Source organism: Ammospiza caudacuta, chromosome 23 (genome assembly GCF_027887145.1).
Source record: "Ammospiza caudacuta isolate bAmmCau1 chromosome 23, bAmmCau1.pri, whole genome shotgun sequence".
NCBI lineage: Eukaryota > Metazoa > Chordata > Aves > Passeriformes > Passerellidae > Ammospiza > Ammospiza caudacuta.
In genome coordinates, this window is record NC_080615.1 from 6,824,767 (window position 1) to 6,843,496 (window position 18,730).

Here is an 18,730-nt window from a genome sequence, read left to right on the forward strand (position 1 = left end):
ATTAATTTTTATCTTTTTTTTTTTTTTTTGAGCTCTGAAGTTGTGACTTTACACACAGAACCATCCCGTGGCAGGAGGGTTGGAGCAAGATGATCTTTGAGGTCTCTTCCAACACAAAACTATTTTGTGATTCTCTAATTAACCTCCTCAATCTGTTTTTAAGTCCACAACATAGCTAAGCAGGACCCTGAAGTGGAGGAGATTAATTCCTATAGATTAATTCTTATTTTGCCTTAAAATAAAGATCACATCCTTTAAGGTGCTTTAGAGGGGCTCCTGTAAAATCAGATTTATAGAGAAAGCGTTGAGCGAGGCTCCTTTGGCCAAATCCCCTTTTCCAGGCTCGCACCGAGGAGCTGTTGCCATCTGCTGGGAAAACCTCGAATGGCTCCTCTAACCTGAGCCCCGGGCAGGTAAAAGGTAAAATTTGGGAAAAAAGGAGCATTCCCGATTTGCACCGCTGTCAGCTCAGCATAAACAGAGATAAAAATCAGCAAAAAGTGATGCTTTGAGGTTTTAAGTGTGGATAAACAGTTCCTGGAAGCATTTTTTCTTTAAGAAATATTTCAGTTTTTGTTTCAGATTATCAGATTATTTCACTGAGCTCCACCACAAAAATCAAGTCCCTTTGCTCCTTACAAGTAATCAATTTCAAGCCAATGAAAGAATGCTCAGGTATTTTGAACTGTTAATTAAACTCAGCATAAATTGCTTTAAGGTTTTAAGTGTGGATAAACAGTTCCTGGGAGAATTTCTCTTTCAGAAAAATTTCAGTTTGTGTTTCAGATGATCAGGTGAGTTTCACTGAGTTCCACCACAAAATTCAACTGCATAAAGATGCTTTTGCTCCTTAAAATTAATCAATTTCAAGCCAGTGAGAGGATACTCAGGATTTTGAGCTGTTATTTATGCTCACTACAAGTTGCTCAGCCAGCTCCTGTTTTTTGCTGCTTTTGGAAGCCAACTGCCAAACCTTTACACCTTGGAGGGGAAAAGCACAGAGGAAACAATTCCCAAGTTCATTTCCCAAATATTCCCAGAAATTTGTGACTCCTAAGGAACACAGGACCTAATCCAGAAAACACAAATAAATTTGTGCTGTGTTCCACGTTTCTGTGCAATTTCATCTCCCCGCTTAAAATGGGCACCAGATTTTTCTCCCTACAATCCTGCACTCTGGAAACGCTGGTTGTGGGACACAAGGCTTTGCTGATTTTGAGACACAGAGTGCCTAATCTAGCAAAGCTTCTGGAGTGACAGCTTATTACAGCTCCTAAACCTGGATAATCCACGGGGCAGTCAGCATTTTTATAGCACTGAGCTTTCATTGCACATCAGCATAAGGAAAGCAGCAAGGACAGAGGAATCTGCTGCACATCCTGCCCTGAATCTCCTTCTCTTTCTCCATCCTCTGTCTGGGGTTAAAAAGAATGAGGTAAAATCTAAAGAAATAGAGAATATAATTTGAGGATTGTGGCACTGGAGAGATCTCATTCTGACACAAGACACAGTTCAAACAGCACTGCTGAAAATCTGTGTTCTGTAACATTTGAGAAGCTGCAGAAGCTGAAACTTCCTTCTTCCCATACAGAATTATCTACCTGCAAACCTTTATTACTTTACAGAAGCTTTTCCATGCACTTTGATCTGTTATATTCCTTCTTTTAGTAATTTTCTAAGGATCTTTTACATTGTTGACTTACCAGCTGCCAAGCTGCTCCTGGAATTTGAGGCAAACAGGGCATTGACTTCTTTGGGCATGGCAAACAAAAAATATCTACCTGTAAACCTTTATTACTTTACAGAAGCTTTTCCGTGCACTTTGGTCTGTTATATTCCTTATTTTAGTAATTTTCTAAGGATCTTTTACATTGTTGACTTACCAGCTGCCCCTGGAACTTGAGGGCATTGACTTCTTTGGACATGGCAAACCCCGTGGTATTAATGAAAAAGCAGATTTCAAAGACTTAAAATGCTGCTCTTACATCAGTGCCTGGACTACTGCTGCAAGGGAATAAAGCTGTGAATATAAAAAAAAATCCATTTTTTTCAAGTAGAAATAGGGAGTTCAGCTACAAAGAGAAGGCAGAGGACTGATAAGGGAGGTTAATTTTACAAAGCTCGACTGCAGGGCCAGCAGGAGAAGCAAAAGGCAGGCACAGGGTTGCCTGTAAAGAAATAATAGGATGATAAAGAATGAAATTAATTGGGTGTAGAGGGGCAGATCTCACTTTCCACAGACAAAGCACATCTGACCACTGACAATGCCAGATCTCGTCACTTCTGAGGACACCACACCTGTGAGACATTGAAGCTCTGAAGCAAAGCTCCAGAACTCTGCTGTACTTTCTTCTCTGCTTCTGGAGCCACCTCAGAGGTTCAACAAAATCCCAGCACAAATTCTTGGAGGTTCTGAGACAAAAAACACCTCCAGAGGGCTCAGTGCTGCTCACAGCTGCTCCCCAGTGCTGGAGGGGTTTAAGCTGGACTTAAGGGTTACATGCAAACAGCTAAATTGGCTTAACTATTTATAGGAGCCAGGACTTTTGGTGTGCTGGATCTGTGGCCATCAGCAAGCAGAGAAGCTGTTTACCCACACACCAGCACAGGGCTTTGCTAGGCAATAATATTAATTTATGGTTGGGAAGGGATCACAGTGTGGAAACACAGGAGATTCTTCTCCCATGGCATCCAGGGCATGGAAAACAAAGGGAATATTTTTGCTCCATCCCTCTGAACCACTGAATGTTTGATTCAAGCTGAAAAGATTCTCTGAAAAGCCCTCCAGAACCATCCAGTGCAACCCGTGACTTAAGAGCAGCACCCAAGCAGAGAAAGCCAATTCCTCATGTAGTTAAATAATCTTTATTTTTATAAAACATAATACAAAGCATCTACACCATTCACTGGTGGAACATTAGTTGCTATTACACAGTAATTCAGACACAAGTTATTATTTCACACTAGTTCTGCAGTTTCCTCTCACAGTTTGCTCTAGCCACTATGGACTAGCCTGAGGACAGGTCCCACCCTGTGCTCCACAGCTTGGAATTTGTACTTTTGGGCCTGTAAATCTATGCTGGAGCCCACTAAATGGGCTGTGAGGCCTTGCTGTGCCTCATAAAGCCATTTCTAATTGCCCTTTTGTTTCCTTGCTTACTTCCCAAAGCCTCAGAGCTGAGCAGTGCTCTCCTTCTTCCAACCACATTCAGAAAAGGGGGGAAACCATTTCTGCTTTCCCAAACTCAAACCATTGTATTTCAAAATCTCTTCAAACAGGTGATTCACAGATTCACTGCCATCCTCACCCACCTGGGCAGGTAACCCCAAAAAGCTGCACCCCAACCCTCAGCAAAACTCAGAGCCCAAACCACCAGGGCTGGTGGAAACTCTTCATGGTGGGCAGCTCAGCAGCAAGGACCAGGCTGTTTTCACCCCCAGGACCTGTTTGTTTTCACCCCCAGGACCTGTTTTCCCCTGCATTTCTGCAGGAGCTGCTGCTGCAAGCCCTCATTCCCTGCCCAGGCCAGTGGCTGAGACACTTTTGGCTCCAGATTCCTGCAATCCTGACCAGGGAAAAGCCAGCAAACCCCTTTTCCTCAGCTTGGGGCTCCCTGTGAGGATGCAGCAGACTAAAATAATATTTTTCTAACCTTTATGAGCACGTCCAGCTCACTCCCTGTGACTCCTGCCCTTTAATACCTTTGCCAAACACCTCACTCCTGCTTTTGGGATGTTGGGAAGTGCCCAGCTCAGGTGACAACACTCAAAGCAACTTTTATACACGAACCACCCAGAATCCATCAAAGGTGGCTTGGTGCTGAATGGAAACACCCCATGAGGTAGGTAAGACTGCACCCACTTCCCAAAGTGGGTTTAAGTTGAGGCAAAAAGGCTCCTGGATGTGCTCAACAGAGCAGCAGAGCTGGGAAAAAGAACCAGCAAGCCCCAACCAGCCCTTCTGGTCTCCTTTCAAGGCTTGAGAGTGCTGGATGGGTCACATTTGCTCTCCAGGACCAGCTCATCAGTTGGCCCTGCTCATCTGAAGGGGTTTTTTGGGGCTTCTTCAGGTCTTTGGCTGCAGCAAGCAAGGCTCAAGCAAAAGGGGGCACCTGAGCTGCACCGGAGGCTCAAAGGAAATGCTCAAAATCACAGCAAAAACAAAGGAACAGCTTAAGGACGTGCAATGAAATCAACTCCAGGAGCTGCCAGCTGGGCATGGTTTTTCCCTACAAATGGGACTGGATAAGTATTGCTTATTTTTCTCACAGGCAGGTTTATTTTTTGCTTTAAAAAGATCAGATTCTGGGCCTCTCATTTCTTTACTGAGCTGTAAAATAAATCTCTCTGACCCTCTAAATGTTCACTTTTATAAAGTCACTCAGACCCAATCAGAGGGAAATCAAAGCCCAGGGGTCAAGGCATCAGTTCAGATGAAGGAGAGCCAAGGTCAGTCTGTGGCTTCCACAGGGCAGATTCTGGGCAACCAGAAATCCCAATTTGGATTTGGGGCATGGCAGAGGGAATTTTGGTGTTCTGGAGACAAAATCAGGGCTTGGCTCATCAGCAAGAAAACCCCTGACTGGCAAATCCTGATGGGGCTTCTCAAAGTGGAGTGTGCTGGTTACCCAAGGAGCTAAAAGCAGTGTTTGTAGGGGAGTTTTAACAGTCAGGGAAGAAGAGGGAAAAATCAGGAAAAATTTTACCTTCTGGGTCTGTGTCTTTGGGTGTATTCACAGAGCACCTAGTCCTGTAATTAGGCAGTGCTGATTAGAGCTAGGTTCTGGACACTACAGAAAATAAGTTATCAATAAGTTAATGAATAAGTTATTGAAAGGAGTTAGAAAGGGTAGGAAACAACAACCTACCTAAAATACTGATTTTTTCTAGAGTCTCGCTCTAGCTCGACCACCAAAGTCGTTTCTCCCAAGGGAAACACAGGAATGATGAACCAAGTGCAGATAACAACCATCACTTTTTTCATATAGCACCTCTCGAGTAAAAATCTGAAAGTGCATAACAGATGGAGCAGCTCCATGTCCCCCAAGTCACAGAGGGGGAATGAGGCACAGAGTTCCACTTGTGAGACTTGCCCAAGGTCACACAACGAGGTGGTGGAAGAGCCAGAAATCCCAGCTTGGATGCAACACTGGAACACTTCTACCAGCATGAAGAGCCACTCTAGCTGCCTACACTGCACAGGATTTGGAGAGTCCAGCATTACCTCCTTCTCTCTTCCAAGATCCTGAAGGAACTGGCTACACACATCACTATTTACACCTGCACTACTGGACTTGCCATGATTAGTCTATTAAATTAGCCCTTCTTTCCCTCCTCGTTCAGGCTGCGCACACCAACGAGGTGGTGGAAGAGCCAGGAATCCCAGCTTGGATGCAACACTAGAACACTTCCTCCACCAGCATGAAACTCTGGTGAGAACTCTAGAACTCTAGCTGCCTAGACTGCACAGGACGTGGAGACCTAGTGTTACCTCCTCCTCTCTTCCAAGATTTGAAGGAGCTGGCTACACACATCACCATTTACACCTGAACTGCTGGACTAGCCATGGTTAGTCTATTAAATTAGCCCTTCTTTCCCTCCACATCACCATTTACACCTGAACTGCTGGACTAGCCATGGTTAGTCTATAAATTCTTCTTTCCCTCCTCGTTCAGGCTGTGCACACTCTGCCAGCTCTGCCCAGTGAATCCATGGCATAGCTCCATGGCTTTCAGTGGAGTTAGGCCAGGGATAAATTTGGCTCCAGATCTGCTAACGTGCGTTGGCTCCTCTCCCTCCAGCAGCATTTCAGGCACGAACTCCTCCTTGCCAGCCCGTGAACTCTGCAATTCTACTCATCCTCCATCAGTGCCCTTTGAGGTGCCCGTTGGTTTTCCAGCCCAGCTCGCGGCCCCTGCGGCTCCTCCAGGCCTGGTACTTGCTGATGCTCTTCCTCCTGGCGAAGCGGCAGATGCTGACCATGAACACCCAGGACACCACGTACATGACCACCCCGCCCAGCTTGATGTACCAGCGGGGCCGGGGCGAGGCCAGCTCGCAGTACATCAGCCAGGCCCCCACGCCGATGCGCACGCCCGTGAAGAGCACCACGAAGAGGAAATCCACCAGGTCGCCCGCGAAGGTGTGGTAGCGGCCCAGCTCCTTGAGGAACCAGCGGGCCTGCAGCAGCGGGTTGGTGATCTCGCTGCCGAAGATGACGGCGTTGACGTCGCCGGCCGACTCGCCCAGCGCCAAGGAGGCGGCGATGCCCACGATGCTGACCAGGTGGTGGGCCAGCATCAGGGCACCCTCCGTCTGGAAGTACACGCACCAGCACAGGTCAAAAATGAAGTAGCCCAAGCTAAGGCACAGCCCGTGCACCTGAAGGGTTGTGTTGGGTGAGCCTGAAAGGTAAAAAATAGAGATTTAAAGCGTGGAGGTTTGTCGCAGACATCTTTTATGGAAAATCCTTTCCTTAGGATTTTTCCTCCTGAGAGAATCTGAGATGCCTCAGGAACAAAATGCAAACAATGGTTATCTGCTGCTGTGGAATGCAACAGGTGCATCTGTGATTGGCTCATGTTGGTTGTTTCTAATTAATATTGGCGTACCAAAGGTATGAATATGTATTTGTATTTTGGGTATTCAATAGTTGAATTGAATTGATACCTATGGATATCAAAATCCATAGATTTTGGATATCAAAATCCATAGATCAATATCCATATTGGGAATGGGATGTACCAAAGTTATGAACATCTATTTGTACTTTGGGTATTCAGTACTTGTACAGATAAAAGGACTCTGTAATCACCTGTAAATTGCGGTGTGTATTTGGGAGCTATCCCACAATAAACACACACTTTCTAACTCTAAATTGTTAGAGAGTTTTTGGATATTGGTACCAGATCAATACCATATTGGGAATGGGATGTACCAAAGTTATGAACATCTATTTGTACTTTGGGTATTCAGTACTTGTACAGATAAAAGGACTCTGTAATCATCTGTAAATTGCGGTGTGTATTTGGGAGCTATCCCACAATAAACACACACTTTCTAATTTTAAACTGTTAGAGAGTTTTTGTCTGTCACATTTGGATATTGGTACTAGATCGATATCCATATTTTTAATAAATCAGAGGCAGCAGGATGTGAGACGGGGCAGGGGTGTCACCTCCCTGTGACAATGCCACAGTTGTTAGTCTGGCAGCTGCACACACGTAATGGCCACACACGAGGTCACACGCTCTGCCAAACTGCAGCTGGGGAGGGGCAGTGTCATGGACAGATTTTATGAAAAATCCTTTTGCTAGGATTTTCTCCTGAGAAGCTGAGAGACCTCAGAAATGAAATGTAAACAACAATGGTTATCTGCTGCTGTGGGATGCAACAGGTGCATCTGTGGTTGGTCTCATGTGGTTGTTTTTAATTAATGGCCAATCACAGTCCAGTTGTCTCGGACTCTCTGATCAGTCACAAGATTTTATTATCATTCAATTCTTTTCCTTGCTAGCCTTCTGATATCTCCTTTCTCTTTTCTTTTAGTATACTCTTAGTACATAATTTTCTTTTAACATAATATATATAATAAAATAATAGATCATCCTTCTGAAACATAGAGTCAAGATTCTCATCTCTTCCCTTGTCGGGGCTGCTTGCAAATTCCACATTTGGTGACCCTGAGTGAGGAACATTACTACAGCAAGATGCAGTACCAAGCTCTCCATTTCTCTGGGGCTGAGATATCACTGCAGGCACCAACCCTCCAGCAGGCTGGGGACTGAGGAGAGGCCCAGAGGAGGTGGGATCACTGATTTCCTCACTCACCTGGGTGGCTGAGGGGCCAGGGGCCGTCGATGAAGCCGATGTAGGCGGACAGGCAGGTGGCCAGGATGCCGTGGGTCAGGGTGACCAGCCTGCAGCTCCACTCGAGGCTCCGGTGCCGGTAGCGGTGGCAGAACCACTTGTAGAGGCAGAACCAGGCCAGCAGGCTGCAGGCTGCACGCAGGGGCAGCGGGAACTGCATCCTGGCCTGGGAACAGCGGGACACGAGGGATCAGAAGGACAGAGTGAGCAGGAGGAAGAGCCTGTGCCAGTGTCAGCTTTGCTCCATAACCATCCCGGCCCTGAGTGTGCAGAGCTGCTCCTGAGGGAGCTGCTTGCTCCTGGCTCATTTTCTCTGTGTGAAAACCACTTTATTCTTCTCACTGCGGGGTTCATTTCATCCTTACTAGCACCAAAACCTCCAAATCTTTCGGATACAAAAGAATAAGAACCTATGCCTATAAAGATTTGCTTTTTCAGCAGTATTTCTTTTATACATCTTCCCTTTATGCAATAATCTCTCAAACAAGCAAAAGACAAATTGCCAGAACAAAACTACAGCACATAAACACTTGTGGATGTTGCTGAAACCCTCCAAACACACATTACTTAATTCTACACCTCGTTCATACAATGCCTTCCCACGAAATTTGTTCATACTATGCCTTCCCATGAAATGTGTTCATATAATGTCTTCCCATGAAATGAGCAGTCAGGGCAGTGCAGCTGCGTCAGGCTTTGGGATACAGGAGTTTCCAAATACACATTACTCTATTCTACACCTCGTTCATACAGTGCCTTCCCACGAAATGTGTTCATACAATGCCTTCCCATGAAATGAGCAGTCAGGGCAGTGCAGCTGAGTCAGGCTTTGGGAGACAGGAGTTTCCAGTTGTGCCAAAGCTGCTGCCCAGCTCTGGGGAGCACCAGAGGGACTGCACGGGATGAGGAGTCAGAGCTGCAGAGCCCAACCTTCCTGTCGGGCCTGTTGGAGCATTCCCAGGCGTGACTGCAGGCTGGGTAAACAAATCCATCATGTTTCAATGGGCCTCGGGAACACGGGGAGGTGAAACGGGGATGGGATAACTGCTCTGAGCAGGCATTGCCATTCACATCCCTGCTGCTCCAGCTCCAGACTCACAGCAGATGAGGAAGGGAAAAGGGACAAAAGGGACTGATGCTAGGAAGGCCAATATAATTTAAAAAGCAGCAATAATTATAGAACAATAAATAACAAAAAATCATATATAATAAATAACAAATAATTCTATATAATATACATGGACACAATAAATTAACAAACAACATGCAATCACATATAAAATTATGTATTTCCCTATATATTATTTTGTATTATCTCATATATTATTACGTATCTATACATAATAAAATATGTGATACTATCTATAATATCTATTATGTTATAAGATATACTATATCTATTATATAATATCTATATTATCTATGTAGCTATGTATCTAATATCTTTTATCTATGTATCTATCTGTATTATAATTTATAATATAGGTAGATATATAATTTTATATATAACATATAACATATATAACATATTATATATTTTATATATTTATATAATACATAATATATTTATATTAGATATATAATATTTATATAATATATTATATATAGCATATAATATATGATATATAATAGATAATATATAATATATAATATATACATAATATAATATATATTATATATAATTATAATTATACTATATCTATTATATAATATCGATATTATCTATGTATCCATCTAATATCTATATTATATTATAATCTTATATATATATTATAATTATAAATTATAATATAGATATCTATCTGTATTATAATTTATAATACAGATGCATATATAATTTTTATATATACACTATATAATTATTATTATTATACTATATCTATTATATAATATCTATGTTATCTATGTATCCATGTATCTAATATCCATATATCTATATTATAATTTGTATCACCGGCAGCAATGAGGCCCTGAATGAAAGCAGCCTCTACAATAAACACACATGCCTAAAAACCCTGTGTGCAGAACAGCCCGAAAACGACTAAAACCCACACGGGCACCTCCAGCCCAGCCCCGTTATCCCGTTATCCACATTTTTTTCAGTCCCGGCGGGAAGATGGAGGAGCTCCCGGACGGCACCAAGAGCAGAACCGCAGCCCCGGGCACCGCCTGCGCACTCCCGGCCCGTCCCCGGACCCGCGGGACGCAGCGGCCCCGGCCCCATCCATGGCACCGGGACAGGGACGGGGACAGCGACGGGGACAGGACCCTTCCCCAGCACCCACCTGCCGGGCCGCGCTGCCGGAGCCGCCCCGGATCACGGAGCGAGCGGCGGCTGCCGAGGGGCACCTGGCGGCCGGGAGGAGGGAGCGCAGGGACGGGGATGGGGAGGAGGAGGAAGGGCAGGGATGGGGATGGGGATGGGGAGGAGGAGGAGGGAACGGGAGGAGGGAATAGGGGCGGCACGATGGCAGGAAAGGCGACCCGCGGCACCGCAGAGCATCCCTGGGAAGGGGCACATCCCTGGGAATCCGCACATTCCTGGGAAGGGGCACATCCCTGGGAATCCGCACATTCCTGGGAAGGGGCACATCCCTGGGAATCCGCACATTCCGGGGACGACACAACATCCCTGGGAAGGGGCATCCCTGGGAACTCGCATACCTCTGGAAAGGGGCACATTCCCTGGAACCCGCACATCCCTGGGAATCTCCACATCCCTGGGAAGGGGCACACCCCAGAGAATCCCAACATCCGTGGGGAAGCCGCGCATCCCTGCCGTCCCTGCTGCATCCTGCGGTGCCCTCAGCTGGAAGGGATCCACCAAGCCCAGCTCCTGCTCCTGCGCCCCGACAATCCCACTCTGTCCCTCGGAGCGGTGTCCCAAAGCTCCCGGGGCTCTTGGGGCAGTGCCCATTCCCTGGGGAGCCTGGGCAGTGCCCAGCACTGTCGCAGACATCTTTTATGGAAAATCCTTTCCTTGGGATTTTTCCTCCTGAGAAGCTGGGAGGCCTCAGGAACAAAATGTAAACATTGATTATCTGCTGCTGTGGAATGCAACAGGTGCATCTGGGATTGGTCTCATGTGGTTGTCTCTAATTAACGGCCAATCACAGTCAGCTGGCTCGGACTCTCTGTCCGAGACACAAGCCTTTGTTATCAGTCTTTCCTATTCTATTCTTAGCCAGCCTTCTGATGAAATCCTTTCTTCTATTCTTCTAGTATAGTTTTAATGTAATATATATCATAAAATAATAAATCAGCCTTCTGAAACATGGAGTCAGATCCTCGTCTCTTCCCTCAACCTAAGACCCCTGTGAACACAGTCACACAGCACCCTCTTTTCCCGATTTCCAGCCTAAATCTCCACTGGCACAGCTCCAGCCTGTCCCTGATCACAGAGATCAGCGCTCCCCCTCTGAGGAAGCTGCAGACCCCAAATTGTCTCCTCCAGGTGAAAATACCCAGCTGGGTACTCAGCCCAGCTGCCACCCCAGGTCGTGTCCCCACGGGGCAGCCCGGGGACACAGAAACCGGTGCCACACCCGCTGCAATCACCTGTGTGTGCCCCAGAGGTACAGCACGGAGCACGCCCAGCCTTTGCTCTCCTCACTCCCGATGGGAACAGAACCTCTGCAGAGCTCCCTGGCAGGGCAGGCATCTCCATTCACATCCTGGTGCTTCTTCTCACTGCAGGCATCCAGCACTGCCCATTCTCTCCGCTGCCTTCCACATCCCAATTTCCCAAATTCAGGCTTTAAGCAGGACACTAAAGCAGCTACAAAAGTTCCTCCACCTTTCATGAGTTACAGTCAAAACAACCTCTCCCGCCCAAAAACACGGGGTTGGTTTTTTCCTTCATCCCGTCAAGTTTTACCTTTTGAAATGCACAGGGTGGGAGTGGTTTGACCTGCCTTTTACAGCTCTCATAATTAGTGCTTTCAGCTGGGTATTCACCAAGATACAGATCTTACTTTTCCAGTTCAGGCCGGGTGCAGGCTCCTGCTGCTCCAAAACGCTCATCCTCCTGCTATTTCAGCACATCCTGGTGAGCATTTACAGGGCATTTGCTTCTCTGACAAATCTGAGGTCTCATCGTGCCTCCCTCACCTTTGCTGGGCCTCCAGCAGCCTCAGTAACACCTGAGATGGAGCTGCTTTGATATTTAGCTTAGGAAAAAGAAAAGCGTGGACAGACAGGAGATTATAGGGCATTTTCACATTAGGAGCCTGGGTAGGGGGAATATTAGGAAAATAAAGTTCTTGGCTGTGAGGGTGATGAGGAGCTGGGAGGGAATTCCCAGAGAAGCTGTGCCTGCTCTGGAAGGGCCCAAGGCCATGGATGGGAGCAACCTGGGATAGGAACGGGATTTTTGGGATAAGATGAGATGATCTTTAAGGTCCCTTCCAACCCAAACCACTGTGGGATCCTGTGAGCAGCCAGGAAGAAAACCAGAGATGTTCACAGAGGAGCAGTCAGAGTTTTAGCAAGGCACAGATCATTTCATGCAGGACGTGGGACACACAGAAATTGTGCAGGATTATTTTTTTTTTGTAAACTTTGCACGGTGAGGTGCAAGGCAGCAAGTGAAACCCTCTCCCTGTGGATTGTACCAGAAGTGAGGTGCAGCTTCATACACCAAATTTCCTGTTTGCTTTGTGCAGAGTCAGCCATTTCAATGGGCTGCACTGGATGAACAGAGTTCAGCAAAACAGCTCAGGGCAGGAGCCTCTGCAGATGGTTGTTTGCACGCTGCTGCCTCATTTAGTGCAGCCACAGCCTCCCTCTGCCCTCCTGGAGCTGTAACCGGAGCTCACGGCACTGAAAAGCATCACAGGATGTATTTATTATCTTATCAGAATGTATTTATTGTCTTACCCACACTGGGAAGCTCCTTGTCCACAATTAAACTGGGAATAAACAAGAGCTGGAAACCTGGGAGTTCAACAGAACGTTACTAAAACTCAGCTTTTGTGGCTATAAAAGCCCTCAGGGATATCTGACAGATCAAAAGCATGAAAAATCACATTATTTGAAATAAGAAATACAGTGGGCTAGTGGAGCTGGGTGATTTTCTACTATCACATTAGAGGGTTCAGCACTAAACTTACCCTTAGGTGAGATGTGGCAGATGAGAACCTGAGGGCACTTATTTTACACCAACCCTCCCCAGGTAACTCTGGTTGCACACAAGCAGTCTGGGTGCCCTGGGATACCCTCCAGCACTGTTTTTGAGTTGAAAGAAGAGGTTTTTTCTCATTGGAAGCCAATCCAGGCTCTCCTCAACTCCACACAGCAGAGCCCTGGCCCAGCAGGAGCAGAAACTACCAGAAACAGCCACTCTGTGGTGAGTTAGGGCATCTTATAACCCCCAAGATGCTTTTGATTGCTTCTCAAAAAAAACCACAATTACTATGCAATTCTTATGAACTGGGCACTGCCCCAGTGAAACCAGAGAGGCAGGGAAAAAACAGAAGCACCCTGGGATGGAGAAGCCATGGCCAGAATTTAAATTATTATTTTTATAATTTATGGGGAACAAACCCCTCAGTTTGGGGGCTCCCAATCCCTCTGCAGCACTGATTCCTTGGCAAAGCACGTTGTGGGTGCCTTGCTCACAAACCTGAGCTCCAGCTGAGCCCCACAGCTCCAGCCTGGGCTCATTTCCTCAGCCCCTCTCTGTTCCTGAGCTGCACAAAGGGAATGCTCCAGTGGCCTTGGCATCCTCAGCCTCCCCTCAAGACCCAGAACAAAAGAACATCGTGGCCATCGGTTCTTTTTCAAAGGAGAACATGACTTTATTAAAGTTCCATGACTCAGAGGAGGTTTTGGAAGGAACACAGAGAGCCTGGCAGGTGCCCACACCTCAGGAGGCCACTCTGGCTCCTGCTGTCCCAAAAAAACATCGGCCCAGGAACTTGCCCGGGTTCACAGCTGCAGTGCCTTCAGGGGACGTGCCCAAAGTGAGGTTATTTCAGGTTATTTTTTAATCTCTCCAGGCACCTTGAGGAGCCCCAGCCAGAGGCTGATATCTGCCCTGAACAGAGCCAAATTCAGTGAGATAAAGGCAGTGCAGGAGCCGTGTCCCCACTGCTGCCCTCCCTCACCTCTGCTTTTGCTTCTCAGCTCTCAGCGAGGCTTTTGGAGGAGCTAAATCTGAACTGTGGCCTTGAACAGAGGGAAATTCACATTAAAACCCCAGGGAAAAGGTCAGAACACGATTCTGAGAGGTAAAGAAAATGCAAGAACTGTTCCATGCTCTGAGACCTGCTGGTGCCTAAACATTCTTGGAAATAATCACACTTTTGACTCATTTGCCATGAATTCAGCTGAAATGGCTTAAAAATGAGCCAACCCCAGAACAGAAAGAGCATCCAGGGGGACCTTCACTATCCTCCCTCTCCCACAAAAACCCTGATTATTCTTTTATTCTTCTTAAGCAATCCCAGCCCAGGCCAGCACCTGTTCATGGAGTTTATTGGCACAATTCTAATTCCTGACTCTTGTTTGTGAGGGCCTGAGTCAGTCCCAGAGAAATCCCTCTGCTCTGAGATCAGCACCCAATGGAAGTGTGAAAAAAGCAGTAAAGGAAATGTGTCATTAAAAACAAGGAGGTAAAACACTGCCTCGCCTTGAGTACCATCACTTCACACACTCAAAGGACAACTCCACTACACCCTGCAAGCACTTCAGTCTTGTTCAGAATCTTTCAGTCGAGTATTTACACATTGTCCAAATCCAGGATTATTAAGGAGGGTGAGGCTCAGTAAATCTTTGCCCCTTACCCAGTCCCACTGGCAGGAAAATGGGATTTTTTTTCATATTTTTCTCTATTCTGCATTGGAAATGAGGACAGAACATACAAACTGTGCAATTAGTGGTTGCAGGTTGATAATCTCTGGTGTTGCTGGAGAGCTCAGGGAATCAGTGCCAGGCTCCTCAGTTCCCACTCAAATCTCTCAGCTTGTCCTTGTTCCTAGCACCGATCCATCTCCTCCAGGGGCAGCAGAAAGTCAGTTCTGTGTCATTTTGGGAGTTCTTTTCACAGGAACAAGCTCCAGCAGCCAGGGGATCATCCTCTACAGCCCATTAACGAGCAGCCAAGCAGTTTCCACAGGCGCACTGCTACTCCTGACGGGATCGTGCACCCACAGAAGGGGCTTTTTTCCACAATTTCCTCCTCACAAAGCGACAGATTTCAACCATGAACCCCAAGGACACCACGTACATGGCCAGGCACCCAGCCTTGAGCAGCCAGTTGGGTTCTGGGGACGTCACCATGCCGTACGCGATCCACGCGCCCGCCCCGATGCGCAGCGCCAGGAAGAGCAGCACGAAGAGGAAATCCACCAGCTTGCCCAGGGCAGTGTGGTAGGAGCCCATCTCCCGCAGGAACCAGCGGGTCTGGAGCAGGGGGTTGGTGATTTCGCTGACAAACACCACGGCGTTCACCTCCGTGGCCGATTTGCCCAGCCCCAGCACCAGGATCATGCCGCAGATGCTCAGCGTGTGGTGGAGCAGCATCAGGTCCCCCTCGGTCTGGAAGTACAGGCACCAGCCCAGGTCAAAGATGAAGTAGCCCAAGGTCAGGGAGAGCACGTGGATCTGGAGAGGGGTGTTTGGTGAGCCTGCAATGGAAGGTGTGCGTAAGAAAAATCTTAAATAAAACCCCAGGCTGTTTTAAGATTTTCTATTTTTCTGCGTTATAGATCAGTACAGGTCGATTGTGCTTCTCTCCTCCTGAATTTCCAGCCTTATCCAAGTGCCAGGAATTACTTGGCACTATTAGGTGGATCTGGAGAGGGGTGTTTGGTGAACCTGGAATGGAAGGTGTGCGTAAGAAAAATCTTAAATAAAACCCCAGGCTGTTTTAAGATTTTCTATTTTTCTGCGTTATAGATCAGTACAGGTCGATTGTGCTTCTCTTCTCCTGAATTTCCAGCCTTATCCAAGTGCCAGGAAGTATTTGGCACTATTAGGTGGATCTGGAGAGGGGTGTTTGGTGAACCTGGAATGGAAGATGTGCATAAGCTCAGGGTTTTATTTAATATTTTTCTATTTTAAGATTTTCTATTTTTCTGCTTTATAGATCAGTACAGGTCGATTGTGCTTCTCTCCTCCTGAATTTCCAGCCTTATCCAAGTGCCAGGAATTACTTGGCACTATTAGGTGGATCTGGAGAGGGGTGTTTGGTGAACCTGGAATGGAAGGTGTGCGTAAGAAAAATCTTAAATAAAACCCCAGGCTGTTTTAAGATTTTCTATTTTTCTGCTTTATAGATCAGTACGGGTGGATTGTGTGTTTATCCTCCTGAATTTCCTGAATCAGGTGGCACTATTAGGTGGCAATATTTGGTTCTGCTTCCCCTTCACACCCCAGCCTGCCCCACACGTGAATCTGGAGAGGGGTATTAGGTGAACCTGCAAGGGAAGGTGTGCATAAGCTTGGGGGTTTTATTTAAGATTTTTCTATTTTAAGATTTTCTATTTTTCTGCTTTATAGATCAGTACAGGTCAATCGTGCTTCTCTCCTCCTGAATTTCCAACATTATCCAAGTAGTGCCAGGAATTAGGTGGCAATATTTGGTTCTGCTTCCCCTTCACACCCCAGCCTGCCCTGCACGTGGGTCTGGAGAGGGGTGTTTGGTGAACCTGGAATGGAAAGTGTGCATAAGCCTGGGGTTTTATTTAAGTCTTTTTTCTATTTTTCTGCTTTATAGATCAGTACTGGTCGACTGTGCTTCTCTCCTCCTGAATTTCCAGCCTTATCCAAGTGCCAGGAATTAGGTGCCAATATTTGGTTCTGCTTCCCCTTCACACCCCAGCCTGCCCAGCACACCCATCCCATCCTGCCCCACCGCTGCTTCCTTTCTCCTTCCAGCCTTTTAGGACAGCCAGACCTCCATCAGCAGCACCATCTGAGATTTAAGGACAGCAAAACCCTGCAGATGAATTTCAGGAGTTATTGGACCCTTCAAGATGTGAAAGCACTTTGTTCTCCATGCCTCGCTACACCTGATGCTGCGATAACCTCAAGCTGCCAGCCTGGAAACTTTCAATTTGTACGTGGACTAGCCAAAAAAAAAAAAAAATTAAAATAATAAAAGGATTAACAGTGAGAAGTGGTGGAAAAAGAAGCAGTGGAATTAAAATTTGGCCCCAAACACACAGCTGTGAGAGGAGAGGAAATCATCCCCTTCCTCCACCTGTGCCAGGTGAGCACAGGTGAGGGTGAGATTCCAGCCATACCTGCGTGGGTCAGGGGCCAGGGGCCATCCAGGAACAGGACATAGGCCGAGAGGCAGGTGACAAGGAGCCCGTGCAGGAGGGTCACCAGGCGACAGCTCCACTTGCAGGAGCGCTGCCTGTTGCAGCGGCAGAGGCAGCTGTAGAGACACAGCCAGGCGGCAAAGCTGCAGCTCACCTCCAGGGCGATGGGAACCATCCTGCTGGGCACGGAGGGACAGCGTCAGCAGGGCAGAGAGCCGTGCCCACCCCGAGCACCCAGCCCATCCACGGAAATCCCGGACAGCGTGGGGAAAAACCCCACAAAAAGCGGAACAAACCCGGTCCCCCTGCCGTGAGCGCCGTCTCCAAATTTCCCCAGCGGGAAAACAAACCACAACCCCAACCCTCCCTCTGAGGGCAGAGGTGCTTTGGCAGCGGGAGGGACCAGACCCCATCCCCATCCCAGCACGGGGGTACCCCAAAACCCCAAATCCTCACCCCGCTCCGGCTCTGCGCTCCCGGCACCTGCGCCCGGCTGGGGCTGCCCGGGCGGGGAGGCGGTGCCAGAGCTCCGGGAGCTTTTTATCGTCCTGCCCGGCCCTTCCCAGCCCTGCCCGGCCCTGCCCACCCAGCCCGGCCCGGCCCGGCCCCGCCGCATCCCCCGAGGATGCTCCGCCGCATCCCCGCCGTCCCTGCCCCGCTGTCCCTGCCCCGGGGCTCGCAGCTCCGCTCCGAGCATCCCTGTCCGCCCCCGGGGCAGGACCAGGGCCGGGCAGGGAAGGGGAACGGGGCGGGGGAAGCGGGAACAGCGCTCGGTACCTCCGCCCAGCCCCGGCTGGAGCCGTCCCGGAGAGCCCAGACTTTATTTTGGCTGGGCGTGTTCCTCCCTGGGGATGGGGAATGAAGCTGGATCAGGCTGGGTGCGAGGTGCTGGTGCTCTTTATCTTCTTTTCTTCCTTTTATTTATTTTTCTATTGTTTTGCCGGGTGTCCTGGAGTCTTCCTCCAATCTTTCAGCTGGGAGTACAGGGAGCACCTTTGTGCGGATTGCACATAAATAAAGCTGGAGGAGGTTGGATGGGAGGTGCTGGTGCTCTTTATCTTCTTTTCTTCTTTTTATTTTTATTTTTTCTATTGTTTTGCCGAGTGTCCTGGAGACTTCTTCTAATCTTTCTCTCAGCTGGGAGTACAGGGAACACCTTTGTGCAGATTGCAGGGAGGGGAGGGTGAGGAGAATGAGGAGGGACTCAGAGGTGATGGAGAATAAAGCTGGATGAGGCTGGATGGGAGGTGCTGGCGCTCTTTATCTTCTTTTCTTCCTTTTGTTTATTTTTCTATTGTTTTGCCTAGTGTCCTGGAGTCTTCTTCCAATCTCTCTCCCTTTGTGCAGATTGCAGGGAGGGGAGGATGAGGAGGATGAGGAGGGTTCAGGCCGGGCTGGGAGTGGTGCTGGACACTCGGGTGATGTGACACAGAACGTGCAGAACAGGATGAGTGAGGCAGGAACTGAGCTGGGGCCAAGTTCATGGCTGCAGTGAGTAACAGGACAGGGCTGTGCTTCTGCCGAGCCCTGCCAGCCAGCTCGGTGTCAGCACTGCGTCATCCCTGACTCAGGCTGCTTTAAAATCTGATACT

At 47.7% G+C, this 18,730-nt stretch overlaps 2 protein-coding genes across 3 annotated transcripts; both read right to left on the bottom strand.

Annotated features, from left to right (window-relative positions):
• Positions 1 to 5,865: 5,865 nt before the first annotated feature.
• LOC131567371 (TLC domain-containing protein 5-like) lies at positions 5,866 to 10,265 on the bottom strand (the record flags this gene model as incomplete). Its single annotated transcript, XM_058818957.1, has 3 exons — positions 5,866 to 6,404; positions 7,831 to 8,035; positions 10,155 to 10,265. Coding segments are annotated over 3 exons (855 nt in total), but the record flags the coding sequence as incomplete, so codon positions are not given.
• A 2,509-nt stretch (positions 10,266 to 12,774) lies between these two features.
• Positions 12,775 to 18,066, bottom strand: LOC131567442 (TLC domain-containing protein 5-like). 2 transcript variants are annotated; one of them, XM_058819060.1, is made up of 3 exons: positions 17,916 to 18,066; positions 17,118 to 17,314; positions 12,775 to 15,497 (listed from the first exon to the last, which is right to left on the bottom strand). In XM_058819060.1, exons 2-3 carry the CDS (start codon positions 17,311 to 17,313, stop codon positions 14,995 to 14,997), a joined length of 699 nt encoding a protein of 232 aa, XP_058675043.1. In that variant the 5' UTR covers position 17,314; positions 17,916 to 18,066; the 3' UTR covers positions 12,775 to 14,994. The 2 variants fall into 2 exon arrangements, with proteins under 2 accessions (XP_058675043.1, XP_058675042.1); XM_058819059.1 differs by lacking the exon at positions 17,916 to 18,066 and adding an exon at positions 17,595 to 17,637.
• Between the last annotated feature and the right edge of the window lie 664 nt (positions 18,067 to 18,730).

What these genes read in the sequence shown, in the direction of transcription:
- LOC131567442 (XM_058819060.1), bottom strand. Translation starts at nt 17,313, where the DNA reads ATGGTTCCCATCGCCCTGGAGGTGAGCTGCAGCTTTGCCGCCTGGCTG. An exon ending in CTGGCCCCTGACCCACGCAG is followed by an intron (nt 15,498 to 17,117) that starts GTATGGCTGGAA and finishes CTTCCATTGCAG; the next exon opens with GCTCACCAAACACCCCTCTC.